This window comes from Branchiostoma belcheri, unplaced genomic scaffold (assembly GCF_001625305.1).
Source record: "Branchiostoma belcheri isolate BF01 breed outbred unplaced genomic scaffold, Haploidv18h27 scaffold16, whole genome shotgun sequence".
NCBI classification, from domain to species: domain Eukaryota; kingdom Metazoa; phylum Chordata; class Leptocardii; order Amphioxiformes; family Branchiostomatidae; genus Branchiostoma; species Branchiostoma belcheri.
Window position 1 is genome coordinate 1,238,600 of NW_017803046.1, and position 24,933 is coordinate 1,263,532.

Genomic DNA, 24,933 nt, shown 5'->3' on the forward strand with positions numbered 1-24,933 from the left:
TTGTCATGTTTCAGCGATCGTGCAAAGAGTCTGATGTGTTCCACTGTGGAGAAAAAGGTGCATGGCAGCAGACAGCTAAGTTAAACAGAAACCACCACTTCAAAGAGCGGACGCCCTCCCGGGCCTAACCCCACCGCCAGAGGAGCCTGAAGAAGACGCTGTATTGGCATGTTTCAGCGATCGTGCAAAGAGTCTGATGTGTTCCACTATGGAGAAAAAAGGTGCATGGCAGCAGACAGCTAAGTTAAACAGAAACCATCGCTTGAAAGCGCGGTCGCCCTCCCCGCCAGAGGAGCCAGAGGAAGACACGGCGCTGACCTGTCGTGGTGACAGCCATCGTACACTGATGCGATGTACTCCGAGGAGAAAAGGTCCGCAACGGCCGACAGGTAACACAGCCCAGGTCCGCTTCAAAGCGCGGACGCCCTCCCCATGCCTGCCCCCTCCGCCAGAGCAGCCAGAGGAAGACGTGACGGTTACGTTGACCTTTCGTGGCGATAGCAAATCTAGCCGGACGCGTTCCACAGTGGAGAAAAAAGGTGGGCAACAGACCATCAAAAGAAGACACAAAAAGCAAGAGTTTGGCCCAACACATTCTGGGTTTGATGACAAGCTGGATTCAGACAAGAAAGTGGCGACTGAGAGAGAGGTTGTGTTTCGTCCTAAAACTGCACGAGGCAGGAGGGTTCTCAAAGACTCAACGTCTGATTCTAAGCAAAGATCTTCCAGTGATACCAAGGGGCCGACTCAGCTACTTGTTGTGCATCCAGATGAAGAACCAGCTGACAAAGCCAACCGCTTCAAAGCGCGGACGCCCTCCCCATGCCTGTCCCCACCTCCGGAATGTCTGACCCAAAAGGAGACAGGAGACAACGGATTGCTGACGTGTCTGGGGGACACAACACCAAGCCTTAAACTGTCTGCAGACGGACGGAAACTCGTCCCGATGACACAGAAAGATGCCGGAAACCTGGTCGAAGGTGCAGGTTTCACACCCAAACCGCCGCCCAGGAAGAAGTACGCGGTAGCTGATCCGGAGGAAGTGGCGACTGAGAAGGAGGTTGTGTTTCGTCCTAAAACTGCACGAGGCAGAAAGGTTCCCAGACACCCAACACCTGATTCTCAGCACAGATCTTCTAGTGATACCAAGGGGTCGACTCAGCTACTTGTTGTGCATCCAGATGAAGAATTTGAACCAGCTGGCAAAATTCGCTTCAAAGCGCGGACGCCCTCCCCATGCCTGTCCCCACCTCCGGAATATCTGACACAAGAAGAGTCAGTAGACAACGGATTGCTGACGTGTCTGGGGGACACAAAACCGAGCCTAAAACTGTCTGCAGACGGACGGAAACTCGTCCCGATGACACAGAAAGATGCCGGAAACCTGGTCGAAGGTGCAGGTTTCACACCCAACCCGCCGCGGAGAAAGAAGTGCGCGGCAGCAGATGTGACGTCGCCTCCCCCCGGCCAGCGTCCGTCGTCACGGGCACAGATCATGAAGAGGGAGCGGTGCAAGCAGCAAACGGAGGTCAACTTTTCCCACAGGCTCACAAAGTGGTCCAAGAGCGAAAACCTCTCGCAGAGTGTACGTGTCGAAGAACCAAAATGTGAACAGGCGAGACAGAAAAACCACTGTGACAGCACAACCTTCAAAGGGCGGACAAGGGCACGAGGTGAAGGAATGAAAGCACGAATGAAAGGATGGATGAACGAGTGAATAGGTGGATTTAACCATTACGAACGAGGTGCTGCAACTGAACGAACTGAACCATTACGGCAAGATGATGCCAAAACTACATGTAATAAAAAGAAGAAAAGAAACAAAACAACATGCACAATGAAAAATACTATTGATTCATGTTACTGTACATGTGTTACAACTGTAGAAATATTACAAGAGTAAAAGCAAATATAAATGTTTTTACATAGCATCGTTTTGATATGTCAATTTTGACGAACCTACTGTATCATGATGGGAAGTAAGTAACTTATTTTCCTTTCATTCTTTCACGTTTAGGGTTGCTCCCACCTATCAACGCATGCGCAGACGCCGCAGGCATATCGTTGAGGGGCTCACATGCGTCAGATGACATGCGCAGAAATGGAGGGGACAACAGACTGAATAGAGTACGGCTTCCTCCCATCAACAAGAAATCCTGATGTAGTGAAAAATAGAGTTGATAGCATAGTATTACATGTATGGAGATATGCAAGTCGATTGTTTTTAATGCACAATTTTTCGCCTATTAAGAGTGAAAAAGCTACAAAAATGAAAAAAAAACTCATATTTTGACCACCCTTTCTACAATTGTATATGGTTTGTGTCTATGAAACCTTTGGAAAAGTGTGGATTCCGAAGAAATTGCAAAAAGACACGATTGAAATGTGAAAAGTAAAAAATTACAAAAAAATTATTTTAGAAAAGAAAAGAAGATTCACAGCCTGTTTTGGCATGTTAACAAAAACTGTGAAAATGTGATGAAATATAATATCAAAAGAACAAAAAAGACAGAATTTCATAACCGACATATGTACGGTGTGCCTTTCGTTAGACTTTGGGTCATGTTACCCAATAAATAAATGCCAACACTTTTTACGATTCTACGTTGTGTACCACTGTTTTGTTTACAGGGCATAGTTTACTGGGAATGTTAATTTCATTATCACATGGATTTTTTTCTGTTCAGCTTACACCTTTTGCTAGCCATTTGGCAATCTTATTTGACCAAATCTTTACTCGTAGCATCCAAAGGGTCTATAGCCGCAATCATTTGAAGGTGCCAATATTTCAACCAATGACAAACACTGACAGAACGTGTTCGCTCAATATATATTGATGAAACATTGTACAATGTAGTGACTGTCATTTCACACATCAGACGGGTTGTCTGGAGCAACCAATGTGTCTTGGTCATTCTGAGTAGTCGTTGTGTCTTGGTTGCTGGAATCCGAGTTAGCAAATGTGTCTTGGTCATCCGGATCTGGAGTGGTCGATATGTCCTGAGTAGTTGTTGTTTCTTGTTTGCCAAGAGTAGTCGCTGTTTCTTGATCGTCTGGAGTAGTTGTCGTTTCTTGGTCCGGAGTAGTTGTTGTTTCTTGGTCCAGAGTAGTTGTCGTTTCTTGGTCCGGTAGTAGTTGTTGTTTCTTGGTCCGGAGTAGTTGTCGTTTCCTGGTCCGGAGTAGTAGTTGTTTCTTGGTCCGGAGTAGTTGTCGTTTCTTGGTCCGGAGTAGTTGTCGTTTCTTGGTCCAGAGTAGTTGTCGTTTCTTGGTCCGGAGTAGTTGTCATTTCTTGGTCCAGAGTAGTTGTCATTTCTTGGTCCGGAGTAGTTGTCGTTTCTTGGTCCGGAGTAGTTGTTGTTTCTTGGTCCGGAGTAGTTGTCGTTTCTTGGTCCGGAGTAGTCGTCGTTTCTTGGTCCGGAGTAGTCGTTGTTTCTTGGTCCGGAGTAGTCATTGTTTCTTGGTCGTCCGTAGTAGTTGTTGTTTCTTGGTCATCCATAGTAGTCGCCGTTTCTTGGTCCGGAGTAGTCATTGTTTCTTGGTCGTCCGTAGTAGTTGTTGTTTCTTGGTCATCCATAGTAGTCGCCGTTTCTTGGTCCGGAGTAGTCATTGTTTCTTGGTCATCCTTTGTGCCGAAGCGCCTCAGGTCCCGACAGAACCACCCAATCACTGCTTTCTTTGCCACCACCAGGCAGTGCCCCAGCAGGCCAAACGGAAGGTGCACCGTGCGTCTCCGATCTCTTTCCCACTTCACCTTCTTCTCAAGGTCAGCATCATTGAAACACAGAAAGGCAATGGTTCAAGACAATATACATTTTCAAACTTCCATCGCACACAAAGATAAAATGTACATTATCTAGTAATGGATCATCGTACACAGAGATAAAACATACATTATCTAGTAATGGATTGTGAAAATCATGATAGTAAGACAAAATTCTTTACCATAATATTCCTACCAGTTACAAAGATTGACAATTTTTTTTAATTTTACCTTTTCCCATCCTTTTCTCTCAAATATGTACCGGTGAATCATGTCATGTGGTTCTCCAGCTGGTGATCCGGACAGCATCCGGATAGTCCGGTATTCTGGCTCTACCGTGAACTCTGAGCTAAGGAACACGTTTGAAAAATCACACAAATTTGATTTTATTCCAAATTTAGTACAGCATTATATGTACATACAGGCATTGAGATGAGGAACATACTATTAGAAAGTTGAAAAAATGCCTCCGTCCCAGAGGCATTGCCAAAATAAAGACTACAAAGTTTCTGCATTTCTAATAGAACAATTATTTAGTACATGTTGAACAGTTGGGAAACATCATAAAGTGAAATAGAATAAAAAAAATACATAAAACATTCTACCCATGATAACTCACCTTGGAAATGATTGTGAGCTAAGGACGCGCAAACCATCGGATTTGGAACGAGTATCATACTGATACAACTGCCAGTAGTAGAACTCGCTCCCGATGTACAGTACCCCGTCCAGCTCGAACGCCAGGAGGGGCGTGTCACACTGAGTTGCCGTCTGCTCTGCGGTCCACGAGTCCGAGGCCGGGTCGTAGCACTGCAACATCAGGGTCTTTTGCTCACGAGGGGATATACCCCTGAAGGCAGGACGCTGTTCTTTCCTCAGACACACAACCACCAGCTTCCCCTCAACAGCTCTGACCAAGGACAAACGGGACACGGGTTGGGGTGGAGATTTGCACGGAGACCAACAGCCGTCTGCAATGTCGTAACAGTCCGCCGTGTGGTGCTGCTCTTCTGTTTGCCCGCCAAGCACGTAGAGTTTGTTGTCCACGACAATCGACTGGTGACCTCGGTGCGGGCGTGGCATGTCTTCCAGTCGAGTCCACGTGTCCGACACAAAGTCATAGCAGAACATTTCTGTAGTCCCAGCGTCTTGGTTATTTCCCACTTTGGCCATTCCACCTTAATAAAGTATGTGGAATCAATTTTTCAGTCAAAGATACATCACAAAAATGACAAACTTCAAAAGCTAAGTAATACTCTAAGTCATAAACTCTAATATGCCAAATATCTGTTTCATATTTCATATCCATGGAATTCCTCCCATTATCACAGACCTTGAGAAGCTCTTTTGTGGTGTGCTGAAAACTACTGCAACAGTATCCTTCTTTATGAAAGATAGCTGGTTTCTGGCATAGGTGTCATCACACCTGTCGGTCATTACTTTTAATTTTTTCGGACTTCCAGCAAGTTAATAACAGGGCCAACTGTCAAAGACCTTCAACGACCTTTTTCTATCACAATAAGCAGAACACATACACGACTGTCCAAAAGAATTGTCATGAGCCTTTAAATCATAGGACAAATGTGTCTAATGAAATTATAATTATCATCATCAACATTTTTTATTCGTTGGCACTCACGTACTGGCCCATAGTTAAACAGGACAGGAACATAACCTTAAAATACATACAAAACACTGTTGAAGCAGCATGACCAAACAACAAATCCAAGTAAAGCCCATCCTTACCTGTTACATACAGCCTTCCCCTGTGCAGTACTGTACTGATGTACCCCATGGCGGAGGCAGGCAGTTCTGTGCACCTGTAGAACACTCCGCTGTCCAGGTCGTAGCTCAGAATAGATGCCAACGGCGAGGAGGCGTGGTTAATCTTTTCCTCGTCTTCCGAAAATCTACAAATAAAAGATAACAATGGATTCTGTGCATCAGAGCTTCCACTTCACTAAATGTCCTACAGAATCCTAGCCTGGATGCCATCCTTCATAGTTTCCGCTCATTATGTCTTGGTAGCCAACGACATTAGGGAGCCTGCGGAAACTATGGAGGATGGCACCCAGGTTAACAGAATCCCCAGAATCTCTATCAAAAAAAATTGGCTCTACCGTGAAGAATTATGTATGAGAGTGGTGGTACATGGTAGTTCAGGGTGGGGATGGTCTTTCAGCACCAAGGAAAGAGATGGTACGTGATAGTTTAGGGTGGGGGATGGTCTTTCAGCACCAAGGGAGAGATGGTACATTGGTACATGATAGTTCAGGGTGGGAATGGTCTTTCAGCACCAAGGGAAGCGATGGTACATGATAGTTTAGGGTGGGGGATGGTCTTTCAGCACCAAGGGAAGAGATGGTACATGATAGTTCAGGGTGGGGGATGGTCTTTCAGCACCAAGGGAAGAAATGGTACATGATAGTTCAGGGTGGGAATGGTCTTTCAGCACCAAGGGAAGTAATGGTACATGATAGTTCAGGGTGGGAATAGTCTTTCAGCACCAAGGAAAGGGGTGGTACATGATAGTTCAGGGTGGGGACAGTCTTTCAGCACCAAGGAAAGGGATGGTACATGATAGTTCAGGGTGGGAATGGTCTTTCAGCACCAAGGAAAGTGGTGGTACATGATAGTTCAGGGTGGGAATGGTCTTTCAGCACCAAGGAAAGGGGTGGTACATGATAGTTCAGGGTGGGGGATGGTCTTTTAGCACAAGGCATTTGTCGTACGTGTGTCCTGGTCCTGCGACCAAAAAAATTGTAAATACTAACTAGAGAAGTAACATTTGCAAAGCAAATGCATAATGTTCACCTTTGGACATGGTCTGCCCTGTTAATTCTTACTCAAATACATTCGCATACATGTACTACTAGTATATGGTGACAGGAACAGAGCAGACCATGAAATTGCAACATTATGTAACCCAACACCAGTCACCATGGTGACAGATGTCAACAAATCATCTCATTGGTCAGGTCAGAGGTCACTGTTTGGAGAAGAAGAAGAGGAGGAAGAAACCGAGCAAAAACAATGATGTTTTCCTTCGGTAAACATAATAATGGTACGTCAAATGTGACCGAGCCTTGAAGAAGCTAACTTGGAGACTTACCTGAGGCTTTCCTCCACGGTCCACCCTCCAACTACAATGAGAACATCCGGGGACATCGTCTGTCGTAGACACACTTGGGAAAAGTCGTCACAGCTGTCTCCACCTACCGAGTCATGCTGCTGTTGCCTCGCTGCTCTGAGCTTCACCTGACATTCTTCTAAGTCGCGCACGGCTGCATGTTCGGCTAACTTTGCTAGGAGGCTCTCTTTCACCTGTGTGAGACGAATGCTGTCCAGAATCCTCGGTAAGTATGCGACACGCCTGTCCATATCTTTATCTAACCATCGCAATGCAACCTGGAAGGCGTCGTCTTCCGACTTGACCACAAGTTTCTTGTCCGAAATGAAGTCAATGAACAGGTCCGCGGGAAGGTCAAGTATTTCTTCTGAGTTAAGAACCTTCTGGAAGACTTCCAGCGCCATCGCTAGGGCGCGTTCTTTCAGCCTTGTACACGAGTAGACATCAGCGATGCAGATAACCTTCAAACAGTTGGCAGCCTCAAGATTTTGCAAGAAGACCTCTTCACAATTTGCAACCACTCTGTCAAATTGAAACATAGTAGCAGCAGCAAGGATGTCCTGGAATCAGGGTGAAAAAATAGGTTGTGACTTAAAAACTGCATACATTGTACTTATCTACTTGGGTGAAAGTTGTCAACCCCCATACATGTATAGTATCCAAGACAGGGGGCGATACAGACTTCCAGTCACCTTTGCTATAGGTTAGTGTCCCTTAAAGGGTCACATGCACTTTCGTGCTGATGATGACAATAAATGTATAGCACCACATTTGAAAGTGCACATTACAAACAATGAACCCATATTCGTGCACATGCGATTCAAACATCTCCAACCTACTTACCTGCGCGTCGTCGGTGGTCACAGTTATCTTGCCCGTGTACAGGTAGTTCAGCAGCTTGTTGAATACGTGCACACTGACGCCCTCCAGTTGCACAGTGTCTTCCTTGGTGTGGGCAAACATGACTTTGAAGTAACTGTTCCACGCAAGTACCGCACGGTGGCACGGGAAGGCCTCCTCCCCCACCTGTTGATTATAATAACATCATTTGCATAAATTTCACAAACAGTCCTGTTAAAGCACCTGGCTTATCCATCTTCAAGCAGATGAATGTTGGAAGGGAAATAGTACCGTTTTTGACTGTGACATGTTTTTTTTTTGTGCGTCAGAAAGATGCAAATTGGTCCCTTCTTACATCTGCGTGTATATAACGGTTGATGACACAAGTGCCTCCGCCCCTAAGGCGTCGCCAAAAAGACCATGTGATACCCACCTTTAGCACAATATCAGTGTACTCCCCTGTGTGGCGCTGCCGATTCAGTTGTTCGAAGCCGATTTCTCCGTGGAAGCGGTTCTGAAAGTCGACCACCCTGTCGTCGTCTGACGTGTCCTTCTCGTCCGGGTCGGTGGGCAGGAGTTGTTCCTCCGACTGCTCTGATTCCACCCGGTACTCCTGCTGCTCGTATCTCTCGTACCAGGCCATTTTTACTGCATTATGAAATAGAGAATTGATATACTATGCTGCCAGACTCTATTGCCACGTGCACGTGATTCGATATGATATTGCAAACGTATAAAATCTGTTTGTAACGGTACCGTTCACAAGGTCACGACAGTGATTAGATTAATTATATATATATTCCACCGAATGCAAATTTACGGTAAGTCCGGAAATCAGACTTAAATAATAGTTCCAAAAGTACCAGTAAGCAAAGGACACTTAGGTTATAATCATGTAACGTTACTCATAAGTCGATACAATACAAAAGTGGCCGACAAACCTTTCTATGACAGCAAATACACCTGCGATAGTATTACCTTAACAAACAGGTGTCGGTTCTGTACCCTACGCTACCTTTGTCGTTTCACCTTTGACCCCAATCACGTAGAAAGCATCGAAACTAATTTGCGCATTTGTCACTAAATGTTAAAAGTGTACCATGAATAGCAGTTCCGTCTCGTTAGAAAATGTGCGTCTAGAATGCTTTATTCTATATATGTCAATTTTACAGTCTTGTGGGCGCTTTGAGTGAAAATGCGTCCGAAATATTCTTGGCACTGAAATAAAGTTGCTCATAGATGCGGTTATGCGATTAGGGGCAGGCCTGGCCAGGCCCAAACTTGAAAAGAGTTTTTTATGTTATGTTATGCAACATTGTAACAGCTACCCTTATTCACAGGAATTAATAACTTATTATGCTTAGTAATTGTACTGAATACAGTGCAATTCAGTTTGAATGCCAATGAATTTTATCGAATACAGGGCAATTTTAGTCATAACTAACAACTTTTTTCGGATATTGCTTATCAACTTCACAAGTAAAAGTGTTAAACGTTACATCCGTCAAAATAAAAGTAGACAAATTTGCTTAAGACAACGAAAATGGATACAGAAACTGTTGGCCAATATTGATCACTCAATTGAAAACTTCTTTTTGATGCAGAGTTTTTGATGGGAAGCCCTAATTATAACAAGAACAGTTTTCTTACGTAACAACTCTTCCGTTTTAAAAGAAGCGTGAAAATGAATTGTTACTGTATTTGTGTTTGTGATCGTCGTCGATGTTCCTGTTCAATATTTCCACGGTATACTTTTCCTTCGGTCCGAAAAGTTGAAAACAAAAGTTGTGAACTGTAGCGATGTCCACGAATCAGGTCGCTCTCGCGCGGTCTCGTCGTTTCTCGCCTACGGCGAGATTTAGTTTCACTGGAACATTTCACTGGTTTCCATCAAAAAACGAGAATGGCAAACCCGCAAGTCTCTCGCTTCGCTTGCTTGAAAATCGAGGATGATGAAGATGACACCAGGGAGGAAAAGGCACAGGGCACGTCCCAGAACAACAGGCAGGCCGCCAGTGCTAAGAGCAAGAAAGGGAAGAAGAAAAAGAAGCAAAGCGACAGCGGCGTTACAAACGAAGTATGGATACTACTACGTGACGCCCGTCACATAATCGTACTACTACACGCATGTGATCTGACCAACGTTATAGTCAACCTTCTTTAGAAGCAGACGTCTCAAATGTGTACAGTATAATGTACATGTATCAAATACAGCTGTAATATGTTGGCTAACTGAACGCATCTTTCGAAAGCATGCGCTTTTCATATCGGGATTCGAAACCGTTATCGCCCCCCTCCCCACACAAAGCACATTTTGTTATGAAAACATTGATATGCATATTATTAGTACAGGGGATGGTGTTACTTAAACCTGTCTATCAGGTGGTCAGTGTTACAATTATATTATTTCTTTAATTCAATGTTGCTACAGAAAACACAAGATGACTACTAGTACATATATAGTTATTACCTGCTTGCATTGTTATGATGGGAAGTTAATTGCCTTATAGTTATACACATGTGTATAAATAATTAATCACATATCATGATACAGTTAAAGCCAGTGAATATGTCGTATCTGAATTTAGGAATGTCATTGGGTCCTTTTTAACAGAAATATTAGTCTTCAGAAGTTGTATTTGTTTATTTATCCAAATTGCTTTGATCACAGTACCATAGATACATAACGTTACATGTTGACTTTATATATTTTAGCATATTATATACGCATGTTAGTAATGCCATTGCAATTGTGCACTTTATTTTTGGTAACATTCTAATCTCCAAAATTAGAATGTTAAACTCGATAGTTGATTATTTAGTATGATAGAAAGTTTTCTGTTGCTACGTAAAAGAACTTATCTGGAGACATAGAGAAAGAGAGAGAAAAAGCCAGTTTGACCTGTATCTAATCCACTCTATTTGGAATCAGGCAGTTTATAAAGAGTGCCCAATATGCATGGAGTTCCTGGATCGTGACGGGCGCCGTTTCTTCCCCTGCCCCTGTCGGTACCAAGTTTGTGGATTTTGCTGGCACAGAATTCTGAATGAGGGTGATAGCAGGTGTCCGTCCTGCCGTAGTGTGTATGCACGTTCCCCCTGCAAACCCACTCCCCAGGTATGGCTGGGTAAGATGAGTGAATTGTCACACAAAATAACGCACAGGTCTAAAGCGTGGCAATCTTTGTGTGTTCTTATATGTTTACCAAGAAAAGAACCTTTTTACAGTTCCATTGCACAATGGGAGATGCAAGGCACTGTGGGTAATGTAGAGCTGTGTAATGATACACAGTACTGGTACTGTACCAAAAAATGTATTCTTAAAAGGTACAGGTCAAAAATACTATGAAAACACACACTGGACACAGCATGCACGTAATGAATGATGCTGTTTATCAGTGTGTTACCCATAGTGCCCTTTGTCTCCCAGAATGCAATTAGGAATCCATGACCATTTTAAAAGGTCTAAGGTATGGCTAGGAAAAGTCGAACTAAATTCTGTTGACCAGTGTGAATACTTAACTCTAAGGAAGGGTTTTTACTAATGTAATTGCTTTTGTGTATAACCTGAGACATTTAGGTACAAGTTATTACAACTTGATAATCATTAATGATATACTGTAGGAGATACAAATTCTGTACTCAGTGAATTCTGACCCAAAAGAATTTCACAGTTTTCAACACTGTGAATGTAACAGTGGATGATAGAAAACAATTCATTACTAGCATTATTTTGTGTCATCAGCCAGCCATACCTGTGGTTCAGGACTTATGTATATTTCTATTGTCCCCAAATTGTATTCATGAAAAACTGTGTGGTGAAAGTCGTGATGACAAAAATTTAGACTATTATTCTTTTTTATGACTACAAATTTCCAGCTGCGCAACTTGGCCTTTGGACTAAAGAGTGGAGCCAAGCCCAAGCCAGCACCTGCAGCAGCAGCTACAACACCTGCACAAGCACCTCCAATAGGAAGTGGTGACACAACAACCCACGGTCCAAATGTAACAGCCTTGCCCATTGGTGGTGGCGGTGCCCATGTGTCAAGTACTCATACTAGGAATGGAGAGGCAGCCCACCAATGGGAAGAGTGGAAACTAAAGGATGCACAGGTAGGTACTCTTTCTTTTGTAAGATGTGATTTTTAAGAAGGTATATGATTGGCGGTAGCTAAAGATTCTGTACCCATCTTCCAATAATTTATATCTGTCACATTTGCACATGTATGTGATAATCCAATTGGCTGATTATTATAACTGTCGCCATACAATGTATTTGTATTTAGGAACTTCAAATTAATTATTAAAGTAAATTTAAATGTTGGTGTACCTGGGATCTGTTAATATGGAGTTATAATACATTTGTATTAAGTCAAAGTTATTAAAGTCAAAGTTATTAACAGCCATTGTAAGTGTATCTTTCGTGAAAATAATTTTGTGATTGATTATAGTTTACAGACCATACTTTTGAAGATGACTTGCAGAAAGCCATTATGATGAGCAAGCTGGAATATGAACAACAAAGATTGGTAAGTCAGAGCTTTAGAGATTTTGGCAATGCCTCAGGAGTGGAGACATTTCTCCAAATTATAAAGCTTTGATTTAATTTAATTTCTCAATGAATGTTTGAGCTACCATAGTGTAGAATGTGTTTATTTTCCTCTGTAGGGCCCATACATGTATGTAATTGTATTAATTTCATTGTTAAAAACAGAAATAGAATGATGTTATGTGCATTTATGGTATTACACTTCACTACACAGTTACACCATTACAGGCTCTTGGTGTTTGGGTTCCAATGTTCTAAAAGACAATGATCCTATCCACAGTTTTACGACGACCCAGCCTTAAAGGCAGCTTTAGAAGAGGACAAAGGTCCAAACCGGAAAGAGAGAAGGAAACATCTACAGGGGAAGGACAAGCCTGTCACCATGTCCTTAGATCAGTTTCAGGCAGTGGCAGGTACGGGGATTTTTCTTTTATAATTCCATGTTGACTTGATGACGTGGATGACACCCGTGCACGCATGAATTTTTGTGGAGTATGTATTTATGCAAATAAAGTGTCTTGTGCACATTAAGTTCACAGCATGTAATTTAAATTTCATGTGGAAGACTTCAATATGCAATTTGATGATACAAGAAGTCATCATAAGTATATTACATGACTGTATACGTACATTTCTAACTTAACATGTGCTTCTTTCCTACTACAGATGCGGAAGAAGACTTGAGAACAGTAGTACCACAGGTAATAAATGTTTTCCCTGGTCATACTTAACCATGAATATGATGATGATGATGATGATAATGTTCAATTTTTTGTATGACATGAATTCTTTTTGCCATTTTGTAATGGAAAAGTAAATGATGTACATGTATAGTGTTTGAAGTTATGTATTATTTGTACCATATGTATGTATTATTTGTCTTCACCTTGGTAACCTATGGAAATTTAGTACTATACACGTCAAATTTAATTTGATAGGTTGGTCACATTTCTTGTACATAATCCAACAACATACTTTTGCAGCTATAGTGAGCCTATACCACTCAAAACTATTGCAATTCCCTCTTCTTTATCTTCATTATATCTCATAGGCAGTTGTCCAGAGGACAGAACCAGAGGTCAAAGAGCATAAAAGCAAGAAAAAGAAATCCCCCGCAGCCGAGGAAGATGGAAAGTTCTTTGACAAAGTAGAGCAGGACGCGAAGAAACTACTCAACATCGAGAGAAGAAAGGAGGAACTTAGAATGTCTTCTAAATCTTGTGATGTAAGACATATCACAGACTGTTCTTGTTTATAACAGCAAATTGCATATTGTTTTTGCTCAGTTTTTCTTTTTCTGTTCCAAACAAATTAAGTCAATGACCTGGACCAGATGTCTGTTACCATGGTAACTGTTGCTGTAGCAGACACTCTGTTGGGTTACATTATGTACAGTGTAGCAGTACAGTAGGAGAACCTGCTCACTATACATATATTAAGTGTGTTTGGCTTTGAGTGAGAATGAACAGTGCAGTAGTTTGTTGGGCCATACCAGTTGAAGGTAAACATTGTGCATTTGCTTTCCAAAACTATAATGTTACCTTTCTGCATTGGATGTCTTTCATTAATGAAGAAATAAGTCATATGAAGTCATAACTAGTATCGTAATCTTGTATGTCTTTGTTTTCTTCAGCATGGAGGAGGAGCTGGCATCAGGGTTGCTGAGATGCAGGTAGAACTAGAAGCAAAAGACTTGGAGATGGCGGAACTCAAAGAAGAGATGACAAAATTAAAGGTATTTTTTATGTCTACCCTGAAGTTGCAATATACTTCAGTTCTAAAGGACAGCATACTGTTTTAGCTCTTTTTCTCATACAAGTTGTTCTTCTCCAAGCACATAAGGTCAATGACCTGGACCAATCTTCTGTCACTGTGATAACTTACGCTGTAGAAGACACCCTTTTGTGTTGCATTACATTATGTAGCAAGTTAGACTGACTGGTCACCATATATGTCTATGTGCTTGAGAAAGAATAAGTATAGCAGTAGTTTGTTAGGTTAGACCATTGTGAACATTATGCATTTGCTTTGGAAATGTTAGTTTTCTATTAAGCAGAGTAGTTCAAGGGTTTGTGATGTTTTTATCCTGTTTTTCAGAGTGACCACCTGCAGGTCAAGAAAAGGAATAAGCAGTTGCTGGTAATTCTGGCTCAGGGAGAAAGTGAGTACTATAATTATTGTAAATTCATTCATTTCAAACTTGCAGCACTTGAATTCCAGAGCACTGTGCAAATCAACCTTTTGTACTCATTGGTGGGTAGAAGGTGATTTGACAGTTGATTGATAGGGAGGATAGGTGGTGTAATACCCAATTGTATTGTACCAGTCTTCCCAGTTCCAGAAGATTCACAAAAAAAGTGGCAGAAACCCACGTTGCTTCCCAGAAGCCTGATCTCTGGTTTCTTGTTGTGAAAGCTGTGACATGGTACATTTGTCTGTCCTGTTGTGTTGTAGTGAAAGACAAGGCTGAGGTGCTACAACAGGTGGATGACTTGAGTCAGATCAGAGATGAGCTAACACAGGAGGTGGGTACTTGTCAATACACCTTTTCACTGTTACTGTAAATCACTGTTAGTAGCTTTTAGAGGGTTATATTGCTTATATATTCACAGTTTGCGTGGCTATTTCCTTGAACAAGTAATTTGCAGACTTCTATATCCTGCACCTGCCGCCACCACGAACATATAGTTCAGTGAAAACCTCCATTTTTCTCAGACCACGCACATTTATTTCCTACCTCGAACATAATTTACAGTAGCAAAGTGATTTACAGTAGCATACACACGCATACATTAAACTGTAAATCCATCCCTTTTCTTTCACATGAACTTAATTTTGCAGTAGGAATTAGGAGGGTTTTTTTTAGCTTTTTAGTTTTAAGTTTGTGGTTGAAACAATTCTGTTGTAAAGTTATTAACAGTAATACAATAATGGTTGTGAAAACCACTACTGCAAACATTTTATGACTTACAGTATGTCTCCATTGGACAACCTTAATCATATTTACAACATTCCATGCTTTCAATGTTGGAACAACAGGATGCCAGGAAAAGAAGCTAGTATATACAAGGGCATGTATTGACATTTCAATAAAGGTTAGACATCCAGGTAATGAGATGTACAAGATATTGTTACTCAAGCAACTGGATAGGTTTTCAAAGCTTATATCCTGGCAATCATTTCCTGTGTTTTGCATAAAAGGGTCAATCTTGCCTCTCTCTCCAAAACTACCACCCAGGTTGCAGAACTCCACGCAGCACTAGAGCAGGAGAGGTCAAAGGTCAGCACGCTCAAAGCCGAACTTCTGAAATATCAAAAACATGGAAAGTGAAAAAGAGGAGTCTGAGGGCTGAAATGTCTTCCAGTGAGCTGACTGACTGCTGCTTATGGTTCCTTCTGCCTTCTTTGGTAGATAATGAAGTTCTGGTTGTCATTTCCATTTGACTGTTACGTACAATGTGTGAACATGGCCTTGGTAAGAAATCTTTGTGCATTGTGTCACTGAAAACACTTGACAGTACTTTTTTACACAACATTTTTCAGAAATTTGATATCTTTTTTGCCCTGCTATGGCATCATAAGTTACTATGAATCTGCATTTGTTGCATTTTGCTGCAATGTGACGCATTCATGTGAGAAATACCCCCCAATCACCTTGTATAAGTCAATACATCATAACATTTACCTATATTTCCAATCTTCTACTTTTTAGTTTTAGTATACTCTCTAGGGTCAGCTCCCTGCCAAAAGGACTGTACCCACACATATTCTGTCTGTTATTTGAATATGATTGGGTGAACCTGATTGGTGGTATGGGGTCATCCAACCCGCCCACACACGGCAGTTGAATTGCTCATTATGTAATGGACAGATAGAATATGTGTGGTTTGACATTGTGTGTACCTTCATCGAAGTATCACACTGCCTCTGTGTCAACCCAGTGTCATCAGAGATATTTTTCCAATGCAATAGCCAAACATGAACTTCTATTCTAAAGCAATTCCATGCTACATGTAATGTTCTGTACTATTGTTCTATATGCATGTACTGTCTGGTCTAGTCTATGTTGTTATGGCAATGATATTGTGTACCCCCTGTGCTTGCAATTTATATTGGTCATCATGTAGACCTGATATTCTGTTGAAGAAATGTTCATCTTTTACATGGTACAACAGTAATGGATTTCAGTCCTCACATATACTCGAATGTTCAAACTGTGCAATTATACAAAAAAGCAATAGTTTTTTTCTTTTCCTGAGTGGGAAACATGAACTGGTATAGACCATGTACACTTAAACTGACAACTTTTTGCTACGTGGACATGGAATCAATTTTCAGAATGGACCCCACAACATACATGTACACAGTAATTGTTTATCGTGTATGAACATCCATTTGGTTAACTATCCAGTGACGTGTTGTGTTTGAGATTCCTGTTTGATGAAAACAGGTACATGTAGAATGTTATGAAGTTCAAATAGTTGATTAACACTGTTATTTAAGCACCATTGTTTTACCACTGATGTTGTTTCTTGTTTACACTAACAGTAACTTTCTCGATGTATGTATGTTTTATGTTAGAAGAGTTCCTGAGAGGAATAAATATGCTGAACATGTTTGTGCTGCAGTCAGTAGTTTTTTTTTGTCTTAACTAAAAAACATTTGTGAGCAAATACCTGAGTGTATTTTTCTTGCCATCAGCACCTGTTTCAAATGGACCATTTCAGGCTATTATTACCATTGCAAATTGGACCTTACAAGTCACCTGTTTTATAGTTAAATTGCTGTGAATAAATTTGCACAGATCAATTGACTATTCCATTTTTATCACAGTGGTTTGGGGTCAATGTTAGTGTACTGAAGTGTATCAATGGCCCAGTGGTTAGGCTAGCGGAATCAGGATGGAGAGGTCTCATGTTGGTATTCCTTGGAAAACGCACAAAATGATTTTTCTCAATCCACCCAAGGTTGAAGGGGAACAAGTGGATTAACAAAATATGTACAACTTACATATGTTTCTACCAATAGCTTTCTTACTTTTATTATGACACAAGAAGTCCAAAGGACAAGAAATAGGAGTAGAATTGACTACTTTCACGTCAGAGTAGTAGTCAGCAGTACGAATTTGAGTTCCTAGGTGTCGCTGCTAAAAACATCTGGGGTGTTGGAGTCAGCCATTGACATCGATTACATATCCGTGACTTTGAAGTCACAACACCGGCGGTTGAAATATCTTGCAATGTATATTGCCAAGCCCATACGGAGTTATCTATACTTACTGAGATATGTACCAACAAAAGTTTCTCAGTTTTATGATATGGCATCCTTTTCTTCTAGCGGCATACCGCAATGGCCTCAGAGGATTAACTTTTCAACAGAATTATTGATCATTTGCTATTTCGCCAACACAAACCCATGTCAGCTATCGCTTGTTTGCAATGTGGCAAAGGTTGGTACGCATGACTTTGCTTAACCACACACTGAACATCAGAAGCCGGTTAGTGCGTGTATACATGATTGTATACCAGTGGTTTACAATGCAACACACGTACAGAGACTGAGACAAATATTGTAGCAGAACCTATTAGGCGATGTCAGTTCACTGCGTACATTTGTCGGTTCACTGCGTACATCTTTGCATTGGCGCTAGTTTTGTCGCCAGTTACTAGTAGTAGTAAGCCATTTCTTTCAGGGTATCTTTATAACGTTACACAAGAGATGACAACAAAAATACTAACTTCAGATAATTTAGCTTGTACACGTCACTAAACCTCCTTAGTACTAAATAATGCAAAACGACTCGTGTAACGTACATTTTGTACTGAGAATTGGCCGGATCACTGTTACATCTGTTTGGAGATTACAAAAATAGCACCGGTGCCTAACTGTTATAGGTCAGCTGCAAGATTCCCATGACCTTGGTACAGAGTATATATCATTGTATTAGTCACAGTTACACACATCACGTAGTCTGACTCCAGGTTACTGCAAAGATGTGGGGACTCCTGTTCTCATTCGCTGTGCTCAGCGCATGGCCGGCTTGTTCACTAGGTGAGTACAAAAAATTTTGGTAGCTAATCGTAAATAGAGAGGAAACATTCAAGGCACATATATGTCACATATCGTTTTACTAAGTTTGCAACGCTTCAACAAGAGCAACTCCAGAGATCGCTGCCGGTAGAGCTACTAGTATTTAAATGTGTAAAATTATACAGACCATCCGACAAACTGCAATATGTCATGCACGATATACGAGTTATTATGAAGAATACTGACAAAGAATAATTATATCTATATATGTTTCAGTCGACCGGAAGCCTAATACTAGTACGTTAATTGTTATGGTCGCGTTATTTTCACGCCATTCGTTCATGTGCATGAAAAAGTCAGACATTGACATGCACATTAGGTGCCATGATTAGCCCGAATCGTGATAATCCACCTCATGTCTTGTCAATTGAGTAAAGAAAAATCACACCGGTCTTGACAACATAGAATATTTCAGGATATACAAAATCAATGCTAACATGCTAGTCTATGCAAACATACACATGTAAACCCAGTTGTAATATGATTGTTGAATGTTGCTATTCTGAGCAGGTGTACAGGGGGTATCACTGATTTTTCAAAATAGTTATGTGCATCAAACTGCCAATACAATTGCATGTAGAGCACATTGTCACAGAACATTTAAAATCATTCCCCTGACGTGTCTTATGTCACAATGTTGGTTTATCTTGTGTTTTTTTTTCAAGGTAAACCTGAGTTTCTAACTGTCTTCGACGGTTGGGAAATGTATAAGGTTCGTACCAATGCCACTATGACTAACGAGAACGTCCAGAACACATGCCGGGCAGTTGGGCTGTGGTACCCCTGCTACTACACCGGCCACGAGACGTGTTCCACATTCTATAGACCAGAATGCATCAAACTTGACGGCTCTAGCAGCAACAGCTGTCGTACCCTGAGTGCCTTCTCCCACTCGCTGTGTGGGACTGTGGACGCTCACAAGTGCAAGGCCCTTGATGACATCTTCGTGTACCAGCCCGGATACCAAAGCGCGCACGGCGTTGACTACGACGCTGGAGAGTGGAACATGTTTGGAACGAATCACACAGACAAGTACGCGCTGTGTGGAGGTATGGATTCCTAAGCTTCGCCGGCAGTAATGTTTGAAAACACTATAATGTTTCATTCAAGTGTGTCATTCAAATTTTGAAGTGAAATTAGTTGTGATTGCACGACAAGATCGTAGGCATTTCAGCTTGTGCTAGCTATGCGTCTTATACCCAGACCTGTTATCTATGGAATATGGTTTGAGCAATATATGGTTTGAGTCAGACCATGGTATGGCTGAAATACATTGTTTTTCCTGATGTTCCTTCTTCTCCTGCCATTTCTTTGAATGGATTCAATTTCTTCATTTTTGAGCCATTTTGAGTAGACGAAAACCTCAGGCATTTTTTTTTTTCATTTTCTTGATACAGGAGTGTAGAATTGTTTTATTAGGGCTTTTTGGCTGTGTTCAAGGAAATGTATGATAGCAGTGTTTGGTACCATATTTAGAGTGTGACAATGTCTGGGCATGCGGGGACAGGGGCTCCATATCCAAATATGGGCATAGAGACAGAAGCAGGTGTGGCTCTGATTGCAGATGTGGTTGCTGATTGGTTGTTGAGTTAATGACTTTATCTGCTAAAAGGAACACCTGCACATGGTGCCACATTAACTTATATTAGAAACAATGACTTATTTGTTTACAAGTATATTGGCCAGGAAAAAGGAGTGCATTTGGTTATAAATATGGTGAAAATATTACCACATAACCTACATTTTTATACACCTTTATTTTGGGGGAGGCGGATAACAGCAGTGAAACTAAATCTTTTAACCAAATTAGCGGAAGACACGTGTAGTGGTGTGGCCATTCTACTCTAACGATGGTACAAGTACGGCAAGTGTATAAAAACGTACATGTATCGTGCGAATGTTGAAATGTAGAATTTCTTTTATTTTCAAGGTCAGCAAGAGTACCTGACAACCTGGGGCAGGTGGGCCTTTCATAAAGTTCGCGTAAACGGGCTTATGTCCAGTACCAACATGCGAGCCACCTGTGACTTGGTTGGGATGAGCTACACCTGTTACGGCACAGGTGTGGGCACCTGCACATCCTCATGGTCATCCGATTGTATCCGCTTTGACCATGTCGATGACACCTGTCAAAACACCCTGGAGCTCCTCTCGTCTCTGATGTGTGGAACCACCGACGCCTCCAGTTGTCAGCCCCTCTTAAATGTCTATACGATACGTGGCAGTTACGGCTATGGCGTGTCGGAAACAGGCTATGACACCAGTGGATCCGACGATAACGACAAGTACGCCCTATGTGCAGGTGAGTTGCACTCACAAATACAAGTTGTACAATGATAAGCTTGTTTTTAAAAAGCCGTTAAAGGTATGACAGTATTGTGATGATACAACCAACAATCGATGCATTTTGTTGGTAAACAGAGCATGTCAAACCTTGACAAGACACGTTGACAACCTTACAATGTGTATCATTTCAGTCAGACAATGCGACATCTCTCCATGTGTTCATGGGACCTGCAGTGTGCACGACCAGAACTTCACATGTCTGTGTGACTCCGGTTGGAATGGAACTTACTGCGATACATGTCAGTAAAATGTCTTTTATTTCATGTATTTTGCTGTCTTTTGTTTGTTCGTCATGGTTCAAATTTTCAGTCCAAAAGGAGAAGCCTTACGACATTTTGTGTTTTCTTTCAAGAGGTCTGCTACATGCATGTTACAATATACAAATATAATATACCTTTAACTTAGCTGATCTACTAACCTTTCTATAGTGATTGACAGCTGTGACAGCAATCCTTGTTTGTCCGGTGGAACCTGTGTGAATGAGGAGAACGGCTACAGCTGCATCTGTCCTCCAACAGCAACAGGGAACATCTGTGAAACAGGTACTGTCTGTCCTTTGATATGCAAGCACAAGTAACTATTATACATTATAATATGTATGATTATAGCTATAGTCCGTGTTAACATTACTGAAATATACACAGGAAGATACACACGATTTAATAACCGTCCAGGGAGGACTGGCAAGTATTTATTTTTTTTTACAACCACTCACTCATGGTACGTAAAGTAAACATTTGACAAAACATCACTGGAAGCCCTTCAATACTAGTATATGCAAGAACACGTGTATTGTATTGATGCTGCATTCCTTCTTTTTGCCTGGTCCAGTGCTTCACACCGACAAGTGCTACTGGATCTCCAACAGCCCTCTGTCTAACCAAGACGCCTCCGTAATGTGTTTAAAAATGGAGGGTCATCTGGCCAAAGTCAACGACCCTGTTGACCAACAAGTTCTGATCAGCTACCTGGACGATGGACGAAACATCTCGTACTGGACGTCAAACAAGATTTCTCCTACGTCGATGTGCACATGTGAGAATGGATCACCCCTGTCAAGTGACGGTATGTAAAATTATTATGTCCACCTTCGCAGAGGGAAAACATATATATATATATATATGTGTGTGTGTGTGTGTGTGTGTGTGTGTGTGTGTGTGTGTGTGTGTGTGTGTGTATACGGCCTGCTCTGTTAATTCAATTCTTTTAATTCAATTCTGTCTGCAGGCCATATGCATATGCGTTATTATGTTTCTACTTCTTGCTTTACATCAGATTTTAACCGTCCAACGTATCATCAGAAGTAAATGCTAGTAGATGATTAAAACATAGAGTCTACCGTTTGAATTTAATGTATAATTTGGTCCTATTTTCTATTGGCCAACCAACTCAGCCCCGCCCCCGTGGGTATACTCTACTGCTAACGCGGACACGTGCGTGTTGCTTGATGCTGAAGTTGGCTACACTGGAACCTACCAACCATGCACAGAGGAACACAACTTCGTCTGTCAGTCAAGTAAGTGTGCACTAGTGACTTTATGGTCCTTTATGACTCAGGATCTTTACAAAGAATAAACGACAAGGCATGATTTGCAATTACGAAATAGATTAGCACAATCATAATTGATTGAATCATTTATCGGTATGATTTTTCAGAATGCGATGCTCCTAAATACTGATAGTAACTGAAAGTGTTATTACACTTTATTCCTACTTTAGAGGCATTGCCGTGTTATCCACTGAACGAGTGTCTGAATGGAGGCAACTGCAGCTCCTGTTTTAGTGATGGCAGTATCTTGTGCACCTGTCCTGAAGGATACGTCGGTGCCTTCTGTGAAACAGGTAAAAAATATTTTTAATACATCTCAGCAAACATAAAGCAATTCGAGATTTGGTTGACGTTATAATTTATTAGTCTGATATACAAAGTTACGCAGTGAGACTACATTCTGTGCATTACATTATATACTGTGATTGTTGTAATTAAAGATTCCTTATACTAGTAGCTATGGCTTAAAGCATTTGCTTGTCCATGTCTGCTTACAGTCGATTGGTGCCACTCGAACCCCTGTCCGTTTGACTGGACCTGTGTGAACCAAGATGGCGGGATCCACTGTACAGGTAAGACTTTCCATTCGATAAATCACAACTGTCTTATCGTTGAACGCTTCATGTGTGTGACACAGGAATGATTTCATGGGAAAGTACTCCGAATGCTACTTATGCTGTGTATGTGCTATGACAAATGTTAGGGGTGACGTGTTGGACAGAATAGAAGAACACATAACATTGAACGCCATCATTGTAACCGAGACATATTCACCTAGCCCACCTAGTAAATCTGCTAATAAATGTGCAGGGATTTATTTTGAGCTTGGCTCAACGTAATGTAATGTCAGTAATTTCGGATCTTGTAATATGGTTTAGGTCTATAATATGTATGCCACAATCGCCACATCTGTTGTTCTTTGTTGCAGTGCCGAGTGAACTGAGATCCGTGAGTTCCAGATACTGTACTACATCCTCCTGTGCCCCAGGCTGGACCTGTGAGGAAGATGGCTCGGCTGGGTACTACTGTCTTAGTGGCTAAAATCTGGTCACGAGTCTCATCAGGCACAAGCAATTTGATTCCACATGAATCCTGCTTGCCTCACCTTTTGAATGAAAACGGCATGCCCACCAGTGTAGCATTTACAAAAAAAGACAAAACCTTGCAAATCTCTGGAAAAACAACGGTTGAAAGTGTATTTTCTCTCTGTAATAGCAGCACTAAGATGAATAAAGATGAACAAAGATGAGGTTTTTGCAATTTCATTGTTGGTCGAAAAGGGAAGGAAAAATGAATAACGCTTGCTTGTGTGTCTGTTCCCCATAGTATAAAGCCATCTATCACAGATAATGTTGTGAATAGGATGCCAAACAATGAGCTAGCCTAAAAATGTAGGTTTGTTTTCCTTAAATATATTCATCCTTGGGGTAAAACTCAGGTCAGAAGTTTACGGGAGGGAGAGATTTTCTGAATGAAGCAAAATGAACACAACAATGCCAATACCAAAGTTATACTACATTACTTTTGTGTAGCCTATCATTATTGCATTAATGGCCGGGTCGACGTGTATTCTTGTGTACGTGCGTGAGCGTTGTGTGTCTGTCGTGGATTTTGATAACCTTTTTCTGTAAGGGAACATATAATCAAATGTGGCCAGCTTTTACTCTCTTTTCTGAATGTACATTATAATAACTATGATAAAAAATCTATATAATCAAAGGCTATGAGAATCGCACAGCTGATTAGCCGGGAGGTTAATGAACAACAGGAAAGGAAGCAGTCTCTGTTGTGTTTCATCTCTCCGTGGTGGTTTAACGGCTCGATAATGCATTGTATTACGTAATGTTTTTAAGTGAGAACGTGTCCTGCTTCCTTATCTGTTGTCCGTCCCGGCTGTACGATTCTCATGCCCATGATATCGATATCAATAAAATGGCTAAAAGCACACAAAGTTATTGCTAACTCAGTTTCCGTGAATGTGTGCCAAAGGCGCTAGAGCTGGATGTTGCCTTACAGCACCCCGTTTCTATGTCCACGTGGCCTTGGCGAACATTTCAGGCCGTACTTATTCTGCAGATATGATTCGCATTTATACATGTACTTCATTCACACGATAGGCAGAATGAACCAGAATTCCATCTGAATGAAAATCATTTGTATATTTCTGGACATGTAAGGTGCACCGAAGTGGAAAAACATCGAAGGGCATTCAAGACCCACAAGACCCACATTCAAGATCCAAACACATCTCCTTTGACGGGGAAAAATAATTTCTGTTGTCAATGATCGCGAGGGCAGTAACAAAGACACTTGTAAATGATTGAGGGGAGGTAGACAGTAGTACGGTTGATAAGTTACTGATTGCCCTGTGTAAAGACGTGTGTTGGCTGTTGGGATGTGACCTCTGACAGAAAGTACACATACGCGTGTTTATATTGCGCACAATACTTAATATTTTATATACGTGCTTATCCTTGGCATTACTGTGACCCCCACACATAATATATAATCTTATACTGTCATTTAAAATGTAGACGTGTTGTAGTCACTCATTGCCATTTATACGATTAAACCCATGTTTGGTTATGTCAATGAAATTCTGAGATAATTGTCCTATAACTCGAGGTCTTATGGATCGTAACATCCATAGACTAGCCCTTATTGCTGGG

At 41.4% G+C, this 24,933-nt stretch overlaps 4 protein-coding genes and 1 long non-coding RNA gene across 5 annotated transcripts; 4 read left to right on the plus strand and 1 right to left on the minus strand.

Annotated features, from left to right (window-relative positions):
- Window positions 1–132: 132 nt before the first annotated feature.
- Window positions 133–2,223, plus strand: LOC109465968. Its single transcript, XM_019763470.1, has 2 exons — window positions 133–1,673; window positions 2,018–2,223. Exons 1-2 carry the CDS (start codon window positions 197–199, stop codon window positions 2,158–2,160), a joined length of 1,620 nt encoding a protein of 539 aa, XP_019619029.1. The 5' UTR covers window positions 133–196; the 3' UTR covers window positions 2,161–2,223.
- A 661-nt stretch (window positions 2,224–2,884) lies between these two features.
- Window positions 2,885–8,448, minus strand: LOC109465962 (kelch-like protein 30). Its single transcript, XM_019763464.1, has 7 exons — window positions 8,164–8,448; window positions 7,734–7,916; window positions 6,873–7,450; window positions 5,507–5,670; window positions 4,380–4,938; window positions 3,992–4,109; window positions 2,885–3,754 (listed from the first exon to the last, which is right to left on the minus strand). Exons 1-7 carry the CDS (start codon window positions 8,371–8,373, stop codon window positions 2,972–2,974), a joined length of 2,595 nt encoding a protein of 864 aa, XP_019619023.1. The 5' UTR covers window positions 8,374–8,448; the 3' UTR covers window positions 2,885–2,971.
- A 1,116-nt stretch (window positions 8,449–9,564) lies between these two features.
- On the plus strand, window positions 9,565–16,873 carry LOC109465973 (G kinase-anchoring protein 1-like). Its single transcript, XM_019763479.1, has 11 exons — window positions 9,565–9,807; window positions 10,663–10,848; window positions 11,610–11,843; window positions 12,182–12,259; window positions 12,560–12,692; window positions 12,946–12,980; window positions 13,331–13,504; window positions 13,913–14,014; window positions 14,377–14,440; window positions 14,734–14,804; window positions 15,518–16,873. The coding sequence occupies exons 1-11, from the start codon at window positions 9,634–9,636 to the stop codon at window positions 15,608–15,610; spliced, it is 1,344 nt and encodes a 447-aa protein (XP_019619038.1). The 5' UTR covers window positions 9,565–9,633; the 3' UTR covers window positions 15,611–16,873.
- A 1,370-nt stretch (window positions 16,874–18,243) lies between these two features.
- On the plus strand, window positions 18,244–22,394 carry LOC109465883 (protein jagged-1-like). Its single transcript, XM_019763371.1, has 8 exons — window positions 18,244–18,330; window positions 19,035–19,418; window positions 20,300–20,671; window positions 20,847–20,954; window positions 21,144–21,257; window positions 21,547–21,780; window positions 22,109–22,231; window positions 22,372–22,394. The coding sequence occupies exons 1-8, from the start codon at window positions 18,273–18,275 to the stop codon at window positions 22,392–22,394; spliced, it is 1,416 nt and encodes a 471-aa protein (XP_019618930.1). The 5' UTR covers window positions 18,244–18,272.
- Window positions 22,395–22,440: 46 nt separating this feature from the next.
- On the plus strand, window positions 22,441–23,475 carry LOC109465990. Its single transcript, XR_002139998.1, has 3 exons — window positions 22,441–22,557; window positions 22,762–22,836; window positions 23,193–23,475. It is a non-coding gene; the product is annotated as an uncharacterized LOC109465990 (long non-coding RNA).
- Window positions 23,476–24,933: the final 1,458 nt, after the last annotated feature.